The sequence below is a fragment of the Osmia lignaria genome, chromosome 14 (genome assembly GCF_051020975.1).
Source record: "Osmia lignaria lignaria isolate PbOS001 chromosome 14, iyOsmLign1, whole genome shotgun sequence".
Lineage (NCBI taxonomy): Eukaryota > Metazoa > Arthropoda > Insecta > Hymenoptera > Megachilidae > Osmia > Osmia lignaria.
Window position 1 is genome coordinate 6,193,635 of NC_135045.1, and position 22,957 is coordinate 6,216,591.

The 22,957-nt window shown below is 35.1% G+C and overlaps 4 protein-coding genes across 5 annotated transcripts; 1 reads left to right on the top strand and 3 right to left on the bottom strand.

Moving 5' to 3' along the window:
* Positions 1-1,943: 1,943 nt before the first annotated feature.
* LOC117605751 (uncharacterized) lies at positions 1,944-3,541 on the bottom strand. The gene is made up of 3 exons (XM_034327427.2): positions 3,294-3,541; positions 2,963-3,175; positions 1,944-2,577 (listed from the first exon to the last, which is right to left on the bottom strand). Exons 1-3 carry the CDS (start codon positions 3,429-3,431, stop codon positions 2,197-2,199), a joined length of 732 nt encoding a protein of 243 aa, XP_034183318.2. The 5' UTR covers positions 3,432-3,541; the 3' UTR covers positions 1,944-2,196.
* Positions 3,504-5,250, top strand: LOC117605750 (uncharacterized). Its single transcript, XM_034327426.2, has 4 exons — positions 3,504-3,900; positions 4,388-4,591; positions 4,662-4,899; positions 5,009-5,250. The coding sequence occupies exons 1-4, from the start codon at positions 3,682-3,684 to the stop codon at positions 5,233-5,235; spliced, it is 888 nt and encodes a 295-aa protein (XP_034183317.1). The 5' UTR covers positions 3,504-3,681; the 3' UTR covers positions 5,236-5,250.
* A 50-nt stretch (positions 5,251-5,300) lies between these two features.
* Positions 5,301-11,832, bottom strand: LOC117605746 (carboxylic ester hydrolase). The gene is made up of 8 exons (XM_076692087.1): positions 11,137-11,832; positions 9,955-10,250; positions 9,678-9,877; positions 9,090-9,283; positions 6,704-6,869; positions 6,426-6,616; positions 5,968-6,254; positions 5,301-5,846 (listed from the first exon to the last, which is right to left on the bottom strand). The coding sequence occupies exons 1-8, from the start codon at positions 11,338-11,340 to the stop codon at positions 5,642-5,644; spliced, it is 1,743 nt and encodes a 580-aa protein (XP_076548202.1). The 5' UTR covers positions 11,341-11,832; the 3' UTR covers positions 5,301-5,641.
* Positions 11,833-12,665: 833 nt separating this feature from the next.
* On the bottom strand, positions 12,666-18,633 carry LOC117605749 (uncharacterized). 2 transcript variants are annotated; one of them, XM_034327424.2, is made up of 6 exons: positions 18,285-18,633; positions 17,699-17,873; positions 16,607-16,794; positions 15,974-16,237; positions 15,425-15,532; positions 15,098-15,227 (listed from the first exon to the last, which is right to left on the bottom strand). In XM_034327424.2, the coding sequence occupies exons 1-5, from the start codon at positions 18,506-18,508 to the stop codon at positions 15,481-15,483; spliced, it is 903 nt and encodes a 300-aa protein (XP_034183315.2). In that variant the 5' UTR covers positions 18,509-18,633; the 3' UTR covers positions 15,098-15,227; positions 15,425-15,480. The 2 variants fall into 2 exon arrangements, with proteins under 2 accessions (XP_034183316.2, XP_034183315.2); XM_034327425.2 differs by lacking the exons at positions 16,607-16,794; positions 17,699-17,873; positions 18,285-18,633 and adding an exon at positions 12,666-13,208 and having other exon boundaries at positions 15,052-15,227; positions 15,974-16,108.
* Positions 18,634-22,957: the final 4,324 nt, after the last annotated feature.

The following is a 22,957-nucleotide window of genomic DNA, read 5'->3' on the forward strand; positions in this document are numbered from 1 at the left end:
ATCTCTAAAATAAATTCTAAGCCTGAAAATCTAAATTACATTATTTATTATAGAAATTTTTAAATATTTCCGTCTAATTTCTCTGGAAAAAGATGCGAAGAAGATGAATCAAGTTGCGAAATAAAATGGCGGTAACGAAAGCATGATTCGCAAAGTTGCGAACTGTAGACGGCGCCACTAGTTGGAACGGACAAACATTAAAAAAGTATAATTTGCAATGATATTTTTTCAATAAATACAAAAATGGTAGCATCCAAATAAATTGTACTTATACGTTTTCATTAATTTTGTGTCGTATATAAAGTTATAATGTTAAAATGTATTACTGTATCAATTTTGATTGGAGTACCTATAAATCGGCCATTTTTGTACTAAATACGTTGAATATCGTCTTATTTATTAGATATTTATCCGACGTGTATTAGGTATTTATTATGACGTGTATTATTTTATTATTGAATAATAATTTCGTGCGAAAGAGAAGTTCCTCGAAGAGGTTGACTCGATAAATTCAGATATTAATTTAATTTCAGATAAAGCAAGATTGTCACGTTAACGATAAGGAAGTACTGTAAAAGTGGGTGATATTAGTGAATCGAAGCGCGGTATTATATAAACGATCTGCTTCAAAATTTTCGTATAGTTTTGGATAGTTAGATAAGCGCGCGTGCAGATAGGAAGATAAACATTTCATCACAAAATGACATCGCGTATTTCGTGATTTCGCATTTAAACGATATTCCTTTTCTATGTTAATGATTATATTCCACTAACATATCTATAATTTTATTTTAAAAAGTATGAAATCAAAAATTATTATTTACAAACATCGGAAGTTTGTAGATTGATCACTCGAAAGACAGTGAAACATTTGGTTCTTTTAATATTTAAATCAAATTGCTGCAAATTTTGACTGATGCTTATAAAAAATTATTGCACTATGTAGATTATGATACCAAAAATTAAAAGTGAAATTAGTTGTAATTGTACAGTTATTAAATTAACACTGGAGCAACCAAACCCGTCAAAATGACAGTGTTTAGATTTTTTATTTTAAATCACATAAATGATTAAGATACCTCTATTAATTTTTATTGAGGTAAAGAGTGATTTATATGTTAATTTATCTTCTAGCTTTTATTAATTTATCTTCAATTTAAAAATAGAGAGCATCCAACACCGACTCTTCGAGCGTTAGATTTTCTCTATAATTTTGGAAAAACATAAGATTGCATATTGATAAAAAGTGTAAAACTATGATAAAGCTTATAGAATATTCTAGCAATGAAAATTTATTTAAAAAGCATGTGTAAATGTTTCATTTTGATAATAGGAAGTTGTACCACGTCACTTGGCAACATTTGTTAAGGTATCCTTATGAAGTAAAATTATAGCATCTTTGTTTAAAATGTTGGAAAAGCTGGAAAATTTTCCTCGTGTCTCCTTTGGTCTTTTGATTTACAAAATGGCGCGGCTTGGTATGGGCGGCATTATGGTTTCCCCCATGCTGTAGGGTGAAACTCCATTCTACGAAGCCACCCTTCACGTGGGGTGAACCCTCGATCCCTCGCACCCTGAATTCGAAAGGAATGGAGGGGTGGTGGTAACAAATGAAGTAAGGGTGTTCGAACGGACCTCCCGGGAAATTCTTGGAAAATGGTATCATCACCTTAGATTCGCTGCTGGCGTCATCTAAGAACTGTTCTCCCGAGAACTTATATGAAAATCGATATCGTGCGTTGGTAATACAGATCGTTTAATCATTTAATGGTAATCCTATCTTTTTTATAAATTGTTTTATTGTTTTAATATTGTTTTTTGTTGTTAAATATATTTCTTAGGGATTTATTCCTATTTTTGTTTATACGCAAATGTTGAGTATCAAAAAATTCTTAGAACCATGTAACGATAATTTTAATATTTATTTTTATTTTCTTCCAAATATTATATTGTCTTTGCTCGAAATAATTATTAACAGATTAGTTTTGTTCGTGTATATTACATTACTTTATATAGATGATTATTTTCATTTTCTTTAACCATTTAATCTTAAAATTTATTCCAAACATCTTACAGATTTCTTAATCATTTTATACCTTCTTTTTGTATCACTTTACCTAATGGTTTTCGAACAATTTATCGAGGCTTTGTTCCGAATGAGGAAGTCACCGACAGACGATACTTGATAGTTTATTATTACTTGAGCGGTATTGTCTTGCCCATAAAGGCAGCCGAGTAATTTCCTCTTCCTGGATCGTCGAAGATGACTCGATCGTTGACGATCCACTGACTGTAACGTATTTCCGAGAGAAGTTGAAAGCCCACGCTCTGTGCCTTCGATTGACTCATGCCGCAAGTGAAAATACCTCCGATCGCTGGCATTTTTAACGCGACTGCTGCTTGCACGCAACCGTTCAGAAGTGCAACTTCAACTCCTCTCTGTTGATAAGACGGGTGCACGTAGAGAATGTAAATAGTGACGTACTCCTTCTGAGCGAATTGCTTGTGCGGATTTGTTTGTTGGATCAAGGTGTTCCTCAAGTGCATAATCTTCTTGAGACTTTCGCCATGCAGGTCCTGGAAAATCAGTCTTTGCTCAACGACGAGAAATTCTTCTGTCGTTTAATCGCCTGGAAGCTTATTTTACAAAGCTTCTATCGATCAAAGCACGTTTGAATGGCGTTAGACTAGAACCAGTTTCCTGCTAGTTTACTACTACTATCATAAAGAAGGTTTTCATAACGATCAGCCAGTTTGTATTAAAATCATTAACAAAAGAGTTGTGTTTATTTTTCTAATTTTACAATTTAAAAAATCAAGGAGGAGGCTTGTTTAGCCTACCAGTTAGAAAATATTGAAAATGTTACAAAATTTCTCGAGCTATTAAACAATTATTTATACGTTCAACTTTCTCTCGTTCAATTGCTCTCGTTTTACCTTTCGAATTCAATCACGATCATACCTGCACGCGATTATAAGTGTTCGTTTTATCTGCCTCGTTGTCGATCCTCATGACTGCGACACCGACCACGCGACCGGATATCAGGCTAGTGGCGATCAGGCTCGTGGTGTCCTTTATCCACGTATGCACAAGCTCCAGGTATTCCTTTACGGATGGCTGGTCCTGCAGGAACGAGGACGCCTTGCACATTGGTTCCTCGCGAAAGAAATGACGCTGAGAAAAATATCGAACGGCTCGAATTACAATCTCCATTGTTGCGTTCTGCAAGCACTGAGATCTAGAGTACTGATTAAACGCTGGTGCTATGCACTGGTAGGTTTCGTGGCTAAACTTTGATCAAACGTAACACTTCGTTGTACAGTGGTTCCCTTAGGTCGATTATCTTGCAATTCGCCGTTGATTCCCATTCGAGGGGAGCCAGCATTCGCGCTTCCATCTCGACCGCACGATCGTCTTCGTTGAAGTCCATTTTGATGATAAATAGAAATTCGAAGAAGGGTCTTTTTCCAAAAAAGAGAACAATGCCATAGAAAATTAAAAAAATAAATATATGTGTATCCTGAATATGTCTTTAAAAAAAATCGAGTCGCATTTCGATCGAAAGTAACTTCACGAGTCTTACGAGTTCGGCAGAGAAATTTATGTGATTTCATTCAAAATTATTAATGATAAATTCATGGTGAAATATTTGTCGACAGTCTATTGAAATATACGAGAAAATGAATAATTCGAATCACAATACGGGGCGTAAGAAAAGCTCGATCAAGCACTCTGATTTATTTGTTTTAAGTCAACAAATAGTGGATATCAGGAGACAACGATTGTATCAGAATTACAGAAGTGCGGATGCCACTGTGGTGTGGGAACGAATATCCCATAGTTATCGAATCGTCGACCTTCAATTGGACAGATTTATCCAATCTTTACGCTTTGTTCTAGTACATCGTTGATCGAAGTACAGTTTATTAGCGTATAAAAGACTCTCGCTCAGGAAACGTATACTCATTCTGTTATTTTCAATACTTTGACGACTAATGTCACGTAGCATACTCAATTTGAGATCTGGCAATGGCTCGTAAACACTTCCTTTCTAAAATTCTGAAATCGAAGATATTAATTTCATTAAATATGCGGTCGTCAAAGTGTTAATATTCCAAACGACCGATCTCGTTACACGAAAGTATTCTTACACGAAAATATCGTAGAAGATTTTTTCATTAACTGCATATTTATGCATATTAGGTTACATAAACTGATTAGTCTACATTCTCTATCACTTTGTATTTAACGCCTGACATAAAAGTACATTTTCTTTCATAAAACCGATAGAATATCTTTAACTTATGTAAGGAGACTTAATGATAGCTTGACTCGTGGAATAATGATTCTACGGGAAGTATTTACCAATCATCGTGTACATTTTAGGTCCATTATTGTCAAACTGAGCCACTGGCTCAAGTTGTGGGTTTGTACGACGATGGTGTATCAATGAGATCCCTTCTCCATCAGATTTTCGATAAAATGTCTGAAAATTTGAGCTTTTGCGCTCTTGAAGATGGAACTTGTGAACTCGTGGGTGTGCTCGTTGCCTCTATGTTCGATAAGACTCGATGCAAATTCGCATTAGAGGTATGATTCATTAAAAAACGTGGTTTTTTCCATATTGTAGAAACTATACAAGCAATCTTTGAATCTACAGTATCCTGGAGACGGACTTAGGCAAATAACGATAATGCGAGATTATGCCATTACCAAGGCAATGTTTTACGAAATTATGGGCGCGGAGAAACCGGTGCGTATTGACATTCTTTGCGTAAGGTCTGATCATCAGAGAAAAGGCATTGCTACCGCGTTGTTACGTTCCTGTCTTGCTCGAATCAGTGGTTTCGCGTCTGTTTGTGTCGGGGAATTCACTTCCGGTGCTTCTCAAACGATCGGTGTGTTACCATTCATTTTATCTTACGTATAATATAATATAGTACAGTAAAATTAATTTTAAATTTGTTGAACAATTATTATAGAAATTTTATACTTTTATGTTCACAGCTCAAAGATTACAGTTCGAGGTACTCTGCGAATTACCATATGAAAACATGGAGGCTGAAGGACACAGGTACCAAATTTTCAAAGATTGCTATCCTGAGAATTATTCCATCGCTTGTATGGCTGTGAAAATATTGCCACCACCACCACGATATCAGCCATCGATAAAGTCTGTCTCTCTGCATACACAGAAGCCGAAGAAGCGCAAGAAGACCAGGAAGAAGAAATAGCTGGTATTTTCATTTATTTTCATTTATTTTCATTTATTGTCATAAAATATTATACACATTCTGTTGTTTTTAACAATATCGCAGTCGTGTGTACAATTGCCGTTTACTCGAAACGAAACATTAACATTAAGATAGGTACAGATTAAAAAAATTTATCTAATGTCTCGCGTAGTTTGTACAACTGTACGATGAGAGTTTTTCGCGACATGCTCGAGCATTAACAGCAGCTTACTTTTTTGATCTCGTTACGTAGCTTTAGTACGTGAAGTATGGTTTCTTGTAAGTTCACGGTTGACAATGTGACGATCGAGGACAAAGATATGATTTATGTCTGTCGTTCCACATTAAGTTTTACGATTTCCGACAACGCCGTACTGTTATCGTGTACACAGTTTTCAAGCACTTTTTACAATTCATCTTTTTGCTGTTGTGTTCTGCCTTCGTCCAAATCCGGTCGTATCGGCAAACGTTCCCAGAAGCTCATTCTATCTGGGTTAAGGTTCTTCGACATTTCAATGCCATTGTTCCCTATACGAAGATACTCGAGATCCTTAGTTCTAACAGGCTTCCATTTCACTGGTACTTCTTCTGTTACTTCCGGGGTAGGGTTTCTGGAAAATAATTAATTACTCAACAGAGTGCATGAAAATGCAATTGCTACTTCGTTGCACAGTGTTGATTAATTTTGAAAAGAAATATAATGCAATGAAGAATCAACTTGCGATAACTTACCCAGAACTGGCGAAGTTATACCAGAAACTCGTTATGAGATCAATCATTTTGTAATCCTGTTTGCTCAGTGGTATATCCTTGAATAGTTCTTCCCCGACAGGGAATAAATATTGAAGATCATCGGCATGCGATACTCCGTAATCATTGTTAGGATCACCGAATATCATACTAAACGAAGCGCTTGCTCGGTACGCCAAGTAATAATAATATACAGGAGAGGATTGTTTTTCAAGATAATTAATCACCGAAGTTTGAGCCGCGTGGATGAACCAAGCATCGCTGTACATCTGTGAAATATTCAAAGAAACTCCAAAAATATTCGATTTAAATGACACATTCTTTAAGAGCCAATGTTACCAGTTGCTTTCGTCACGCAAACCTTCGAGTTCAACACGAGTCATTGATCCCAACAGCGAGCTGATAAACCATTTGCAGAGTTGCAAATAAAGAATACTCACATCAATCAGTTTGAATCGCGTAGAATTGTCGATCGGTGCTTTGCCGAAATAAAATTCTCGTATTTCCGATGCCACGCGTTTCTGCTCATCCTTAGGACACGTTTCTCCAAACAATAACGTTATAGGCGCAATGTTCAGGAAATCATTGTTCAATCTTTTAATCAATTCTCCATTGTTCCGTGTGTATAACCCTGATGAAAAGAATAATGATCGAACGATTAATTTTAATGTGGAAGAATAATTGCAAACACGAAAGCGTATAATGAAGTTAATCATACCTGGTACTATCAGGGATCCTTCCTCGGATGTAATTCCTGTCATCCATGGAATGTCCGAGAGACGACCATGTTTCGACGAGATTGCTGGGTCTTCCGTTAAGAAAGCACCCGGGTGAACAGGTTCGATTACCGGTCTGAAGGGTATCATTGGGCAGTAACCAAATACCTAATGGAAAAACATCTTGTTAATATCGTTCGAAGATTCTTTTTAACCGATTTCAAAAATGAAGCTTCTGTATTCGATAATAAGTCTTCATTGCATAATTATCTTAATTTTGATTAAAAAGTATATATTTTAAAAATTTATATACAGTAAAATTTTGTAATATTGCAAATTTGCATCCATGTTTTCGTAGCATATTTGCAACACAATGCAACGAAGTTTATTAAGTAATCCATTTGCGCTGAGCGCGGCACTTTGAATTTTTATCCTAAGATTTTCATTTCTCGAGGAACGCTGAAAGACTTACAATGAAATATCTCAATTGCCGCGAAGATTTAAGCGTTTCATTTGAATTATTATTCAAACCACCGTGAATGCATTCAAACGTCAGGTTTCAAAGTAGAAACTCCTCAAAGGACAAACGCAGTCGATTTATCGCTTCATTTTATACACTATACGCTTTCACTTCCAGTCGCGTTAACACACTTCCTTGTCGTGAAATCGTTTCATACCGGTATTTTCCTGTTACTTTATACAGTTTATTTCACGAAAAACACGCGTTGTTCGGTTAAAAATTACGAACATTTCGCGCTCATCGATTTTCGTTGGGAACGTAAAACGCAAGCAGGAATAAAGTATAAGAAATTTAGATAATTATATTCACGAATGCATGAAACTGGTTTTTCCAGAAGTTGGAACCACTATTTAGTAGTCACAAGTACGAGTTATTTCGCTAGGTGATATTAGATTTCCGATAATTTTCTGACGGGAAAATCATTCCACGAAATGTCGAGGCATTCCATTGAAAATTTAATTGAATCAACTTTGAAAAACAATTTCGTAATCAGTTGATTATATCATAATTAATACCTAATATAATCAATAAAACTAGAATACAAATTTAAACATGACGTCGATCATTAAAGTTGTAACAAGGTATGCTTGTTAATTAACCAGTGAGAGATAAGAATTTGTAGGAAAAAGAAATTTATTCAGGAGTCGAGGGTTTAATTATGGTGTTAATTAACGTAAACATTATCACGGTAACAATGAGTGTAAGAATGTTAAGTACACAAGTCGAGTATGAATTTTCAGCGAGAAATACAAAGGAATGTATCGTATCTGGTTTTAATAGCGCAATTATAAGTTATGAAATCGTGTAGTACTACTACGACTGGATTTTTACATTATTCTTGATTTCAATATACTTATATAATAGGAATCAATTTACAGACCGGACCGTCATTTGTTTTAAACGCACGGCGGTCGATTTCAATGCCAGGGTATATGCCTTGTGTAATTATTAACGTTGTACATAGTAAAGTCTCGTTAATCCAAACTTGCTTGACTGGATATGTACTCCATTAATCTCAGATATGTACAATGGAAGAAGAAATTAAATGAAGATCACTGTTTCTGCAAGTTCGTTAATATATTTGTATCGATGACTTGCAAAATCTACGAGGAAAGATTCTTATCAAATATTAATTTATTCTTCTTCCTCACAATATCGTGTTTCTTCTGAGAATTTTGGTAATTTTTTTTTAACAACCGGTTTCAACATTAGTTATATTAAAGAAGTCTAAATTGTTATATTAAATATAGAAATTTAATAAGCTCTAAAGTTTGATTATAATATTAAATCCTGCATTCAATTTTACTTTAAAGTTATGTTTTTTGAATTATTCGTGGAAAAGAGCATTATATTGAAATTCAGATTAATAGACCTTCGCTATATTTTCACATGATTATTAAATGGTACAAGGACACTTTGGTTTCGCTAATTTTTTTGTGAAACATTCGTAACACGCTTACTTATGCATGAAAGGATTAAACCTTGGTAAATCATAAAATTGTATAATTGAACAGCTGTCTGAAGTGCATATTAATGTGCAGATATGTAAATAATATAATACAGATAGACAAGCTTGTAATACCTGACTCATAAACTGATAATTAAAATAATTAACGATAAGTATCAAAAGATGATTGATTATAGGATAAATTATAATTTAAGTAACAATGTATCAATCTTCCAGACAAATTAATATCCGCGATAAATGGTTTCTCTTTAAATCTAAATTTAGATTAAAAATTCAAAGCTCATGGTAATTAAATCTGACTTTGAAATTTTATTATCATCTATATCTCTTGAAATAAGGTTTAGTTTTTGTCAGTGAATTATTATTGTATTTTATGGTCTGATAAATAATTGCAACTTACTTGAAAAGCACGATCGGTGGCAATAATATCGACGGCATTTTTCTTACGAAGACAAGCGAGCAGCTGTTTCGAGTCTGACGGACAATCCAAAATTTCAGCCAACTTTAGAGCCTTCTTTTTGGGAGAACCTGGTTTTGCCAGAGCCCATGGACAGTGGCCATTACCGCTTTGTGAGATAGCCCGATGAAAAAGTCCTGTTCGGAACCGTGTAGAATTGGAGAAAAATATTAAAGAATAACTAGTCCGCCTGTTTTTTTAAATGCCAATTCCAAATTACGTTTTTCTTTGGTACGCGTGTTCTGAATTCGAAGTAGTTACTCATGGGAATCCTGATTCACGGTAATTTATTCCTACTATCCGCGGGTTTAATATACCGGTTACATAATGTATTGTTCTTTGAGCTCATCAAAATGGAAAAATTGTGCCATGTATACTGTAACACGGATTACTATGAAAACTTTTATGACTAACACCGCGATTCATACATTAATTGCTTCGACTTCTTTTCCTTGTTGCGAAATGTCGAAGCTATTACCAGTTTCATCGTAAAACAGTATCATTATCGTTTAACAGATAATTATTACTAACCTTTGCTCAAATTACTCATCATGTGGTAATGAACACTGGCTCCTCCCGCGCTCTCTCCAAAAATAGTTACACGATTTGGATCACCCCCAAAAGCAGCAATATTTTCGTGTACCCATCTAATGGATTGCGCTTGGTCCTTTAGTCCATTATTTCCAGGACACACTGTGTCTTCGGTGCTCAAAAATCCCAGTGGTCCCAGTCTGAAAAATGACATTAATTAATATTGAAAAAAAAAAAACATATTTCGTACATTCTTCAAAAAAAAAAATTTTTTTACCTGTAGTTTACGGTGACGAGTATCATATCGTGGTCTAATAGGAATTTTGGATGATAGAATCCTGAGTGACCAGCACCACAGATCCAACCACATCCATGGAACCAAATCATGACCGGGTATCCTCCCTTCAGATTTTCCTCCTTATTAGGCAATTTTGGGGTGTAAACGTTTAGGTAGAGACAATCTTCGTCACCTTCGATTTCGTCTTGATGAGTGTAGATATTTCTTTGAACACATATTTGGGCGTCTTCTTGGGCTGATTGTACTCCATTCCATGATGACGCTGGTTTTGGTGGCTGCAAATATATATGTATAGCTTTATTAATATTATAAGGCTCGTTTGGAAATGATTACAGAATAATGATCAAAGAATTACAAAAAAAAGCTAATTAATTACAGTTCGCAGTTCAAAATTGCAATTCATTTAATTAAATTAACCGGAGTAGTCTGATTCTGAATCAATTAGTGCGAAAAAATTTTTTTTAAATCACTAACAGTTGAAAATACATAAATTACATAGTAGAGTAATCTGGGTATCAATATTTTGAACGAGAACTGGTTTATCTAGAGAAAAAACTGAATCTTTTTGCGAGGATTCGAAGTGTGTACAGATTGCGAGAGTTATTTAACATATTCATATAACTTTCGTAAGTGAGTGTAAAATTACGTCATTGGGCATGTTAACGAAAACAAGTTACTCATTTAACGAAGGGAACAACTATCTATTTGGTAGTTTTACCTGGAACCAGAAATACAAAGATTCCACTATGTAACTGTTTCAATAATTCTAACTAAAGAATGAATTTGTAAATGATAGATAATACAGTGATATCTTATAGTATCCAGTTTTCCCTTGTTAAATTGTAACTAGCATTGTATAACAAGTTGTTTAATATGCACTTGAGAGCTCTGTCACTGATCGCTTCTCAAAGGAATCACACGTTGATAGGAAGACGATCTAGGAATGTTAAGAATCTTTTATGTAATTCAGTATAATTACAATTTTATTTACTTTGAAGTTTATTTTTACATAAACTTTTTACATTATGTTCATATAAAAAGAAAAATATATGAATTTTTCTCTGTTAATTGCTACTGGAAAGGGTTAATAGGACATTTTGTGAATAATAAATGTACCAATCAATTGTGCACGATAAGTTTTTAAATAAATTGTTATCTTACCTCGAATCTAAGCTCTCCAAGAGGCGGTAAAGCATAAGGAATCCCCCGGAATCCCAGGAATTCCCTGCCGCGTCTAGTTGTCATAATCATACCCGACAAGGTACCATTTTTTATTGTTACCATCGGTGTATGGGCCTTTATTGTAACGAGCTCGAACAGACAGATACAGTTCAACAAGAGCCATAACAGCCTATGATATCCCATTGTTTCCTAAATTATTATTTTCAAAGGCTATATGTTTCCCTGTTGACGCGGTAGAAAACAAAAAATATACACGAATTTAATCAACGCACGTGCAAATAATATTATTGCAACGGTAATTAGAAATGAGGATTATTAAACACACAGAGACTATTGCAAATGATGTTCGTACAAAGCGTACAATAATTAATCTAATTACGATCCAATTGATGCTTCGAGTGACGATATTATACGTGAGCGTAGAACTGTTTCAAATAAATTCAATTATCGTGCAGTAGCGTTTGTGATTAATGAAATTGTTATCGATGATTCATTTCGAAAATATTTTTATCGCGATGATTGTGTATGAAGAAAATATACGTTTACGTAGGGGTTTATGTCTAGATAATTGTCCACTTATTAACTGAAATGAGGAAACTTTTGGTGCAGAAAGGACGCGATAAAAACGCGTCCGCTATCTACGAAGGTAAAACTACGACTGTTTCAGGTGAGAGTCGATGGATCGTTCGATGATGTTGAGACGTTCGATCCTTCGGTACATGCTCCTCTGAGAGTATCTTAGTACATTAGTATAGAATCACATATATTTCTGACTATTTTTTTTTGATGAAAATTTGAAATCCAAATTGATTCTCATCACATATAAAGTCCAAGGTAATTTAATAAAAAATGTATAGTTCATTGTCTGCAAAAAGATTTGATTCAATTTAATCGATTTAAATAATTTATGAAATTTCAAATTAAGTTTTATATCAATACGTGCTTCGAAAATTAGATTTTCTTTCATAAGAAAGCAATCACAATGGAACACGAATAATGACATTACTGCTCACGATTTAAAAAGAACCGCCATAAATTAAGTATTTTAAAAATTCGATCTTAGCGCTATCTATACAAAAATGGCTCAAATTACTCGACAATTTATCGATCGATTTTCCGAAACGAGAGAATATAGGCTTCATCTATCGAAAAGCAGCGGAAGCTTCTTATCGACTTATCGGCCGTATCTTACAATCGATATGTTGCCAACTTATCGTAAATTAGCGCGCAGCTTTTGCTGTATTCCGCTAGATAGCGATAGTATTCCTCTTAAAAAAAAATCGATCGGTAAGTTGTTGTGTAGTTTGAGTCGTTTTTGTATAGATGGTGCTACTATAAAGAATGAGAGCGTAAACCAATCCCTTTTCATTGAAGTCCGAAGACAAACGACGCGCTTTAGCGCGAAGCGGCGAATTTAGAATAGTGGCCATAGATACAAAAAGATTGCACATGCTTTATTATTGACAATTATCTTCAAATTAAATAATTATTACATCATATCTCTTAAAATTTATTTCTATCGATATAGCTTCAATAATTTCAATAATTTTATGATTGTAAAAATTCGCAATGCAAATTATCCCATGTGGAAATAAGTCTGTCGAAGTTGGGAAGACCGTTTGCAAGATTAATACGCGTTTCGAAAAGAAGAACGGATAGAAACGTGTCCGTGTGATTTATCAAGATCTAGAGAATAGCAGTGTCGAAAACGAGAATGTTCGACTCTCGAGGGTCTGTCATTTGTTGGAGCCGTTTGTCGTGATTTGGCCCATTAGTCGATACTCTCGTAGACGGTGCAGTGTCTTCGACAGCCTCTCGTTCTGTCGCGAGAGCACTTCGATCTTCTCGCGATTCGAGATCAGTTGCCGTGTCATGTCCGCCACAGGATTATCCTCAGGCATTAATATCGTATCTGCTCGAAGTCCTTCAGAATTATTACTACAACTATTATTCTTCATCTTTTCATTCTTTGTTTTGATCGCAGTCGTCGTTCGTAAGGATGCAATTTCTTGTTGCAGTCTTTCGATCTCCTTTCTGTGTTCATCTCTCATCTGAAAAATAACAAATTCGTTGCAAATGAAAAGTAGTCTAAATTTAAAAAATTAATTCTAGTATTGAAAGGATTAATCGTAGTTCGATTTCGAATATTTCGTTCACTGACGATGATTAATTAAATTATCCGGAGCTTTTACCCGAATTTAATATTCTAAGTGGTTGGGGTTGGTTCTCAGATGAATACATGCACTCAATAATTATCATTTTAATTTCTTGCTATTTCTTATTATGGGTATTACAGTTCAGAACATAACTAAAAATCTTGTTTATTTGCTCAAGTTTGACGATACTCGTACCTTGTCACTGAAAAGTTTAAACAATATATACCGTAGAAATGGTGATGTATCCCGAGGAAGGTTTATTGCATTGGAAAATCATGATGAACAATGTCAGGAAAGTTAATCGTAAACTTTATAGACACAGAATTGTTGAAAGGAGTCTAAGCTGTAGAATCGAGCTTTTGTCAACGTGGCAATAAACTTTCGAACTTCCAAAGCCACAAGGTAAATAAGGAAGTTTCGAAAGGTAAGCAAGCCACTGTGTTGAAATTGCAGCTAACATTGAGATAAGTCGATTTATGTTATTTCAGTTAGTACACTTTTAAAAGTCTTCAAAATTAAACAACCGAGTTGGAACTTTTAGTTTTTTATTTATCGAGATGTTTAAATAATAAATAACATAAATTTTGTAAATATCGTACAAAACAAAGATAATCGTTTAAATTTTTAAATGCTCTCAGGATGAAAGATATTTAATTTTTCATAATTCTTGGTTTCAAAATACAGGTAAAACAATTTTACCTGGATTTAGTAAACTTCCTCTCATAAACAAATAAATAAACTAATAATAAATGTATGTCTGCGTCATATTCGAAGCGTAATTTACATGAAAATTCTGATTCATTGTTATAAGCTGAAAGATCTATCATCGAAATTAAAATTGCTCCATTTTCTCTGGTAAAACAGTTTCTGTTTTTTCCGTTTGGAAATCGTTGGTGTCACGTCGCTCGTAAACTTCACGGCTACTGGCGTAAATTAATTTAATCGGGTAGCCAGTTAATTCACAGGTACGCAGTCACCTATACGAAGAGCTGATAGTAGCTTAAACAGTAGCTAGTTTCTATCGTCTCTTGTATCGTTAACGCGCCGTGCAGAACAGCCAGTTAATACCGTTAATTAATCAACGAACAGCTGGTGCAAATAGGCGAAACTAATGCTCCGATGGACCTCGGAACAAATTAAGTTTCGTGCATCGGAAGTTACCCTTCGCAATCACTTTACCCGATCGAACGCGTGCCAGTGAACCTGACGAAATTGCTCGAATAATTTTCTTTCCGTTTAAAATTGATTTTATTAGCGAACGATACGCGAAGGGAGCTTTAATATATATTTCTACATACCGAACGAAATAATTCGCTTCTATTTCGACAGTGTATTTAAGTCTGATACGTAATTCTGATAATGACAATGGAATATTTCGTTAGCGAATATACGCGTTCGTTTCATAGCAGAAATTACTCTGTTTGTACGAGGTAGCTTAACGTTTCGTGAAATGCAAGACGCGAATTCTGCACCGGGTTTTAATCGTTTCGGAATTCCTGCTTTTGATGTACTATTTGTTCTATTAAAGGAAACGATAGGTTTTGGTCAGTTTTGTTGTGAACATTCCTTCTCGGCATTAGTCTGCATATTCTAAGTAATCAGTTACTTGAAATACGATATACGCTTGAAAAAATGGTTAAAGTTAATTGATAAATTTCATTTATCCGGCTACGGCTTCTTTTAAACAGGAGGGAAAATCGTTTAGCGGATCTTTTACACGGACGCAAAATGAACTCACCGAATCGTTCTCCTTTCTCGATTCGTTCAGAAGCATTTCGGTACGTCGTTCTGTCTCGAGGCACGCATCACGGGTGTCGATGACTTCCTTCCTCAGTCTGATCACGGTCTTCTCCAGCTCCAATTTGCTCTCGACCAACGTAGCCACCTGACTTTGCAAAACGCTATTTCCGCCGGCTGCAATGAACGTTCGAAAATAAGACTATTTCTGGCGAGATCTTTCTGGATACTGATCACTTCCGTCCAATGACGACCCCTTGTCAAAATTTTCCTCGGAAATCTTGCACCTCGAAGATGAAACTATCTACCTCCATTTTCAACGTACAAGAAACGTTCTCGCGTATTGCCCCGTGTCTCGATACCTTTTTACTTACTCAGGTTCGATATCTGTCGCCTTGAATCCTCCATTGTTTCCTTCAACGTCTCGTTTTCACGTTTCAACGTTACATCGGTTCGTTTCGTCAGCTCCAGTTCCCGTTCCACTGTAAACCAATATCGAGCAAAGTGTAATCCATGAATAATTTCGTTTGTAATTTAACCCTTCAGACTCGACAGATTGTTACACTCTAAGGACGTATAAATTCTCCTACACTATAGAAACATATTAAGTTAACGTCGGTCTTATCGTACGAAAGTTGAGCATTCAGATATTTTAATATTCTCATTACAAATAAAATTTTCTGAGCAAAATTACTCCGACAGAGGCGACCATAATGAAAGGGTTAATTGGAACTATGTTCTAACAGCGTATCGACAAAGCTCGATCGACTGTTCAGAATTTAATCAATAAGGGAAGTTCTGGCAACAAAGCAATGCCCATTAAAAGGGAAGAATAGAGAGGAAAATGATACAGGAAAGAAGGGAAAGATAAGATGAATGTAGATGCTGTCGTTGAAGTGATGGACAGCTTTTGAAAAGGATACCTAGCCGGAAACCTGCCATTTTCTAATGCGTTCTCTAGCTCCAAGTTTTTCACTTGCAAAGTATCCACCCGTTTCTTTTGTGTCGTCAAGTTGGACTGTAGTTCACGAATCGACTTTTCGTGTTCTCGTTTAACGGCCTCTATCTTCAAATTGCTGTTCCTCATTTTCTTCAGCGCCATTTCGATGTCTTCACCTATGGCTTTGGTTAATTTACTCATTACTGACCATTGCGTTCGTTCGATGAGGTTGCTCTTGCACTCGTTTCTGTAATAATCACAGATTACGTGAACAAGCAGTAACGTTACGCATTACGTTCGCTTGGAATCTTTTTTCTTATCCTCGCGGAAAGGGTGGCCGTTGAGCGAGATTTTATAGCGACAAGGGAGACGTAACACCCTGGAAATTGATTTTTTATGGTTGCTCAGAAATTTTAAAGGTCTTCTCCGGTTCGTTCGAGGGCGAATCTAATGTTTATTCGACGTTAACGCGAGAATCGTTGCTATCGATGGAATTTTGAAGAATCAGAGGTTCAGAATTTATGAATATCATATTGCATCATTGAACAAGATTACACTTACACTAGAATATCGTTAGGTAACATGATATTCATTATTATATCGTGATAGATATTACCTTTGTGCAGCGGCGACAGAAATTAATTTGTTCTCGACGAAGATCTCCTCGATCGTGTTTATCGCTTGAAGGACGGTTTCGCCTGCTATCCTACAACTCTCGCAATAGTTCATGCTACCACCAGCTTGACAACTTCGAGAGACTTTGGGCGTAAAGCATTCTTCCGCCTCTTTCTGGCTATTCTTCACCTGTTGACGTGCTGATATTTTTCGTCAGCATCCTCCGATTGGATGAGAAAAAAAGTACAACGGCAGGAAGTGATCGATTTAGAACTTACCATGAAACTTTTATAGAACATGTGTCTATACACGTCTATACTAAAGGCTTCTCTACTGAAATTTTCAAGAATTATTCGACAAATAAATTCGTTTCAAAATCGATCATTTTCACGAACATTATCGTATACACCATTCGAAAATTGTGTGCTTTACTTTTCTTTATTCTTGCTCTCGTTTCTTGTTATTTTTTCATTATGTTCATTATTTCCTCATTTCCTATCTATTTTTCTTCCATTTACACCTTGCTTTTGCCTTGCTTTCTCGTTACTTTGAGAAAATACAAGGTAGCAGTTCAGTTCTTATTGAAAATTATATTCTTCAAAGTTGTAATTTATTATATTTTCAGTATTGAAGAATTTTGTTTAATATCAAGAAAGATTGAGAATTAGGAAAAAAGAGAGGAAAAATAAGAAACACAATGTTCGAGGGATGCATGATAAATTTCAACCACCAATATTTCGAAGAAAATCTTTTTAATGAAATAATTCAAAACCCAATTTCACAAGCTTCCTCTAACTGCTTTGTAATTAACCTAACTTTGTCCTACAATCGTGGGTTTAAAGTGGCTTTAAAGTTCTTTCAAGGGACTGATCTTTTCATTAATAGCTTCCGTCTGTGTTTTAAACGATTTCAAGTCCTATCTCGATGTAAAAATTTCAATTTCTTGTATGACTTTTACTCGTGGAACTTTTTTACTGCGTTGTATCCAAAATAGGACACTTAGTGACTTTAAAAACCCATCAGGAAGTAATCTCAATTAAATGTAATTGAAAATGGACGGTTTTAAGAAATTCACTTTTGAAATTTGACTTACCATCTGACGGGATATCGATTCAGGTATCGTTTTTAATCGATCCCAGACAAGTCTTAACAAATTCGCCAACGAGATCTGATTTGGTCGATTGACACATGTTACTTCTTTGAAAAAATCATCTATGAAGGGATACTTGTCCAAGAATTCCACGATCAAACGTAGAAGGAATTGAATTCTGCAAAAGAATTCATTTTTTACTGAAATGATACCATCGTTTTATTCTTCAAAATCAAGAGCATGCAACAGTATGCAAATAATTTGAAACTCGAAAATTTGTAATAGACTGTCGAATAGCTATCAGAAACTATGCGATACTTGCAAAATTTCCAGACTATCAACTCTTCCAGAGTTTAAACAAAATTTCCAATGATTCGAAACTAATCGAAGCGATTCGCAGCGATTGCCGGCCCATCGCTACGCGCCCCTAATCGAATCGCTCCAACTACCCTTACTAGATGGCGAAATTTGAAGCATTTTCCGACGTTGGACATTTCACGGGAGTAGAAACGGGAACGTTTTTGTTTCGGGAAATTTTCAGCGAATTTATGCAAATGTACAACGACGTCGAAAAAGGAGTCTAAGCAACCTGTCGTAAGCCAGCTCCAGGAGAAGAATATAGAATTCCCCTGCGGTTCCTTCGTATTCCTTCACAATTTCCATGGCATTTATGTCCCTCGCGATCTTCGTAGGGAATTTCCATGACAGATGTTCGATACCACCGACCCAAGAATATATCTCGTTCGCGACACATACGCATTCTCTGATATCCGCGATGATTGACGTAACCAGGAGCTTGTTCAGTTTTGGCATGATTACGGGGTGCAACAATGCTTATTCAGGTTAAGATCGTGGATCACTTCGAATATCGATCAAAGCTACGAAACCGTGACCGAATCGATTGACGTCTCGATAGTTGACTGATTAATCGATGCTGATCTTATGGAGTTTTCGTTGGTTGCTTGTTCGAGCGCAACCTTTGTGTCGTTCTTGCATTATGAGAGCTGTGAAGTCAGCTAGTGAGACACCATTTGTTCATTTTTTTTTAAGATATTTTCCTGTAGTTGCTCAGTTTCTTTCATAAATTGATAAGTGAAGTTATGGTACTAAATATGAAGATTATTTTGGAACGAAACTTTCTTTTGTTAACTACAGAGTATTCTATTACTTCATTACTTGGTTTTGGTTTTATAAAAGGAACTTTGTGTGGGTGTAGTTTGTTCTGAGAACAATCGGGTTCTGAAGATATATTCCCTTCAAATGAAACTTTTAATAAGATGCTGAAGATTGTTCTTCTTCTTCAAAATAACAGCAACTTAACTTCTTGATTGGTGTATTTATTTTTGGCAAACTTTGAAGTTGAAATTGATATAGGGTAAGTGCTATTTGGCAATACTTTTATGTCAGACTTTTGATATACAGTGATATGATATTTGCTTTTGCATGTGACTTGAGAAAATGTTCCTTATCCGATGCAGTGTTCGTAAAATATACGATGTGCAAGAAGTTTGGCAATTTCCATTCACAGATTTGTAGTTACGCGTGTTGTAGAAGGGAATATTCCTACGAAACATTTGCAATGAATTGTCCTTATTCCACGGGTTCATCGCTTCGATCATAAAACTTGTGGAACTGCCTTTGTTATTACACTTTCTGACCTCCTGTTATTCTTGTTGACGTGTACACAAACCTTGGTATTTCTATCCTGTTTCGATCGAATTTATTTCTCGTGAAGAACAATCGAGAAATTTCAATTGAAATTTAATTTAACCAATTTTTCGTTTTAGTTCAACCTAACAATTGTGTGTATAATTATTGTTTACACGTTAAATGATATCAGCTTTTAGTTTTCTTCCTTATCTTAAAAATTTGTGCGGTGTGATTTTGAAAAATTATTATTTTTATAGCATAGGCTTTTTATAATTTATCCAGGAAAACATCTATGAATCACTTTGTAATTGTGCTCGTAAAATGAAAACTTAATTCAATACCTTCGGTTCTTCTTTTATTAGAATCGTAAATCGGTTTGCATCGATAAATTTCTTCGGAAACGTGGAAGTATAATTGTTCCTTTGAGACGGAACAGTGCCAGGTCATTTAACCAAGAAAACTTTATAGGTACAGTTGAATAATCTGCAAAGTTCTTGAAGCCGTTTCCGCTTCTTTGATGAAGTCGTGAGCACGTTAATCTATCCACAATTCTCCAGATTTAATCTTTATCGGTTTCGACAGGAGTATGGAAATTGCCGAGTGTCGACTTACTCGGTTACCAATATTCCAGCGGGTATTAGATCGCGTCGCGATGAAACTGTCGAACGAATTAGTTCGTTCCTGTTTTAAAACTTTGATTGAGTTTTCACGGTTTGGAACTGCTGAACGGCGCAAGAACACGACTTCCTGTAACGATGCAGGAAACACTTTACAACCAGTGGTAATAAAGTTCTCTGCTATTTTTCAATCTTCCTTTGTGTTAGTGGTCAAATTAAAAGTATTCTATTTTCTATTATCAAATTAATTATTTATCGTTTTAAAATTTAGATAATATATTTCTTATATATATAATCCTTCTTTAATTACATATCATTTTTAAATTTAGAAATTAGCTTAATCCTTATTTAATTACTTACCATTATGAAATTTAGAAATTAGCTTAATCCTTATTTAATTACTCACCATTTGAAATTTAGAAAATAGCTTAACCCTTTAATGAGTTTATTTTCGTTTTTCTTACCAATTCTTCAAAATTATCGAATATCGGTCCGATCAGTCATTTTCTGGATACCTAGTTACGTTTGTCACTTTCAATTCATTACTCAGAAACTACATGGGAAACTTTACTATGAGCAGTTTACAGGGTTTATGAAACCATTTGCAAGTACTAGTTAGAGCTGTGCTTCGGACATCCCTGTAACGTTGCCAATCTACAGCAAATTTAGTCCACTATTATAGCTATTATTCGACGTCACTGCTTAGCGAACAGCAAACTCTTCGTGGATGCACAGAGACCTAATTAGGGTAGACATTTTGTAGGAGACAACACGTTCTGTACGATTTAAGTTCGGTTGTTGGTGCTGTTGTCTCCACCATGTGACAGAATATATTTCGTTAAATAGCAAATTGACTCGATTTACGCTAAGTTTGCTGCATAATTCTAGTTGGCTCGTTATTGTCCGAGTTTCAATAATTCTGTGGATGATATAAATTGGCCTTGTTTAGAAGCCTAGTTGTCGGAAATTTGAATTAAATATTAATCGTCTGTGATCGAATTTCATGGTTGGAAAACCATGAAATCGATTTCAATATTACAACTGAGTGCACCAAAAGATGCAATTAAATGCATCTCTCTTTGAAATGCAACTGCATATTTTTCTTGTTTGTTCGATACTTCGAAAGATAGACGGAATTAATACATAAAAAATATTTGATTTAATATTATTGCACTGAACTTAGAGAAATATTACTCGATGTTGCATGATTGAATAAATAACGGTATTTCGTGTAACGATCCGTGCAATAAACGTATAAACATGACAGGATGGTTACGGAACATTGAACAACATTTTTAGAAGGAAAAATATTGTACATTTGTGACTGCGCTATCTTGGGTATTTTATTATATAATAGTAGCACAGTGCACTGTAGTTTATTAGTATTTTGCGCTAAATAAAATCGTACTACAATTTTTGAAATCATCGATTTTTTTCAAATAATTTTCAAAGTAGAGAATGTTCCACGCTTTCGCGAGATTTAAACTATTCAGCAATTTAATTGACGATCTCTGGAAGATCATTGATAGTCCGTATGAGTCGTAATTAAACAGGAAAGTTGTCTGAACGTTGAGTTTCTTAATTGTAACGCGACGCCAGTTGGTGCAAATGAAACTTTCTTAATTTCTACGTACGCGGTCTATAGAAGCATCTCAGGTGGGCCTGTGGGTGCGCTTTAATATTACAGATTCAGAATTTAATTTGCGTGAGCGTGGTTAGCGATTAGAGGAGTAATTATCTTTAAGATTCTATATGTTGCATCGTGTGCTACAGGCTCTCTTAGAACTGCAATTCGTAATAGCAATAGCTGATTCAAATTATACAAATTTCTCAAAGAACTATGAAAAGGTATGAAGTTATTAGGTGAACGTATTTGACAAGACACATTATTGTATACAATAAAAAAAATAAAAAAAAGTAAATCGTATGAACAATTAACTTAGATAAACAGACAAATTAGAGGAATAAAAAATAAATGAAAATAAAAGTTTCTGGAAGGGAATAGGTACATTCATCGTCCTTAGGGTTTTATTACTGTGTGGCAATTCAAGTAAACGAGATAAACGAGGTAAATTAAGTAGTCTCGGTAATTTACCGCGACCAAGCATATTATACGGCGTATAATACTGGCTAAAGATTTTAGAAAAGTAATTTTCTTCAGAGGTAATTGAAAACTATTTAGTTTAAGGAAATTTACATTTTTCGAGCAGTTGAATTACTCGAAATTCTCTAGCTTCAGTGTGAAGCTTAGAGATAGGTGTCCGCATGCAATGCCGTACACTGCCTAAAGTACATTAGCGGAAAACCACAGAAGATGTACGAGTGTACTGCGAATATTGGGATACGAATGAATTATGCACCGTTCGGGAATGGGGGTTACGAGTAACGTTGGTTCATAATGGAACCGCGCCCGATATAATTTACTGGTATTTAGGTTCTCCTATAATACGTTTGCTCGTTAAGCTAATCACACCCTTCGCTGTTGCACTTTGTTACACTGGACCCAACGATCGTTGGGGCGGCATGGAGTTGAAGGTTTGCATGGTAGAAGCTTGTATCTAATGGTACATTCGTGAAACCTGGAAATTCGGAAAGGTACTTAATTCTGGAACTGGTAATCCTCTTTGAAACTCGCGATATCGCAGCATGAAAGCTTCATTTTATCCTAACGTGTGCGTAGAATAGGGAATAAAAATATTATTAATAACTGTCGTATGTAGTTTAGAATTTTGAATCTTCATTTTGATTTATTTGTAGGAGTCATTGCTCTTTTGACTCCATTTATCAATTATTTTTAATTATATCATCAGGTGAAAATAGACAAGTTTTAATTGTTATTTTATACTTATCCGTTATCAGGTATTATAAAAGAAATTCAGATAGGAATAGAATGCATTAGGAAAGGTGAAGAAATAAATTGAACACTGGATTCGTGAAATTCGTTTTTTATGAAACAATAATGTACAGATATCTATAGTAAATTCCATCTGTAATA

What these genes read in the sequence shown, in the direction of transcription:
- LOC117605751 (XM_034327427.2), bottom strand. Translation starts at nt 3,431, where the DNA reads ATGGACTTCAACGAAGACGATCGTGCGGTCGAGATGGAAGCGCGAATG. An exon ending in AAGTGTTACGTTTGATCAAA is followed by an intron (nt 3,176 to 3,293) that starts GTTTAGCCACGA and finishes TATTTTTCTCAG; the next exon opens with CGTCATTTCTTTCGCGAGGA. An exon ending in ACACTTATAATCGCGTGCAG is followed by an intron (nt 2,578 to 2,962) that starts GTATGATCGTGA and finishes CTGATTTTCCAG; the next exon opens with GACCTGCATGGCGAAAGTCT.
- LOC117605750 (XM_034327426.2), top strand. Translation starts at nt 3,682, where the DNA reads ATGAATAATTCGAATCACAATACGGGGCGTAAGAAAAGCTCGATCAAG. An exon ending in AATCTTTACGCTTTGTTCTA is followed by an intron (nt 3,901 to 4,387) that starts GTACATCGTTGA and finishes TGTACATTTTAG; the next exon opens with GTCCATTATTGTCAAACTGA. An exon ending in GATGCAAATTCGCATTAGAG is followed by an intron (nt 4,592 to 4,661) that starts GTATGATTCATT and finishes TTGAATCTACAG; the next exon opens with TATCCTGGAGACGGACTTAG.
- LOC117605746 (XM_076692087.1), bottom strand. Translation starts at nt 11,340, where the DNA reads ATGGGATATCATAGGCTGTTATGGCTCTTGTTGAACTGTATCTGTCTG. An exon ending in GATGAGTAATTTGAGCAAAG is followed by an intron (nt 9,284 to 9,677) that starts GTTAGTAATAAT and finishes GGTTCCGAACAG; the next exon opens with GACTTTTTCATCGGGCTATC. An exon ending in CCACCGATCGTGCTTTTCAA is followed by an intron (nt 6,870 to 9,089) that starts GTAAGTTGCAAT and finishes TTTTTCCATTAG; the next exon opens with GTATTTGGTTACTGCCCAAT.
- LOC117605749 (XM_034327424.2), bottom strand. Translation starts at nt 18,508, where the DNA reads ATGCCAAAACTGAACAAGCTCCTGGTTACGTCAATCATCGCGGATATC. An exon ending in AATCGATATCCCGTCAGATG is followed by an intron (nt 16,795 to 17,698) that starts GTAAGTCAAATT and finishes GCACGTCAACAG; the next exon opens with GTGAAGAATAGCCAGAAAGA. An exon ending in AATGGCAGGTTTCCGGCTAG is followed by an intron (nt 15,533 to 15,973) that starts GTATCCTTTTCA and finishes ATTGGTTTACAG; the next exon opens with TGGAACGGGAACTGGAGCTG.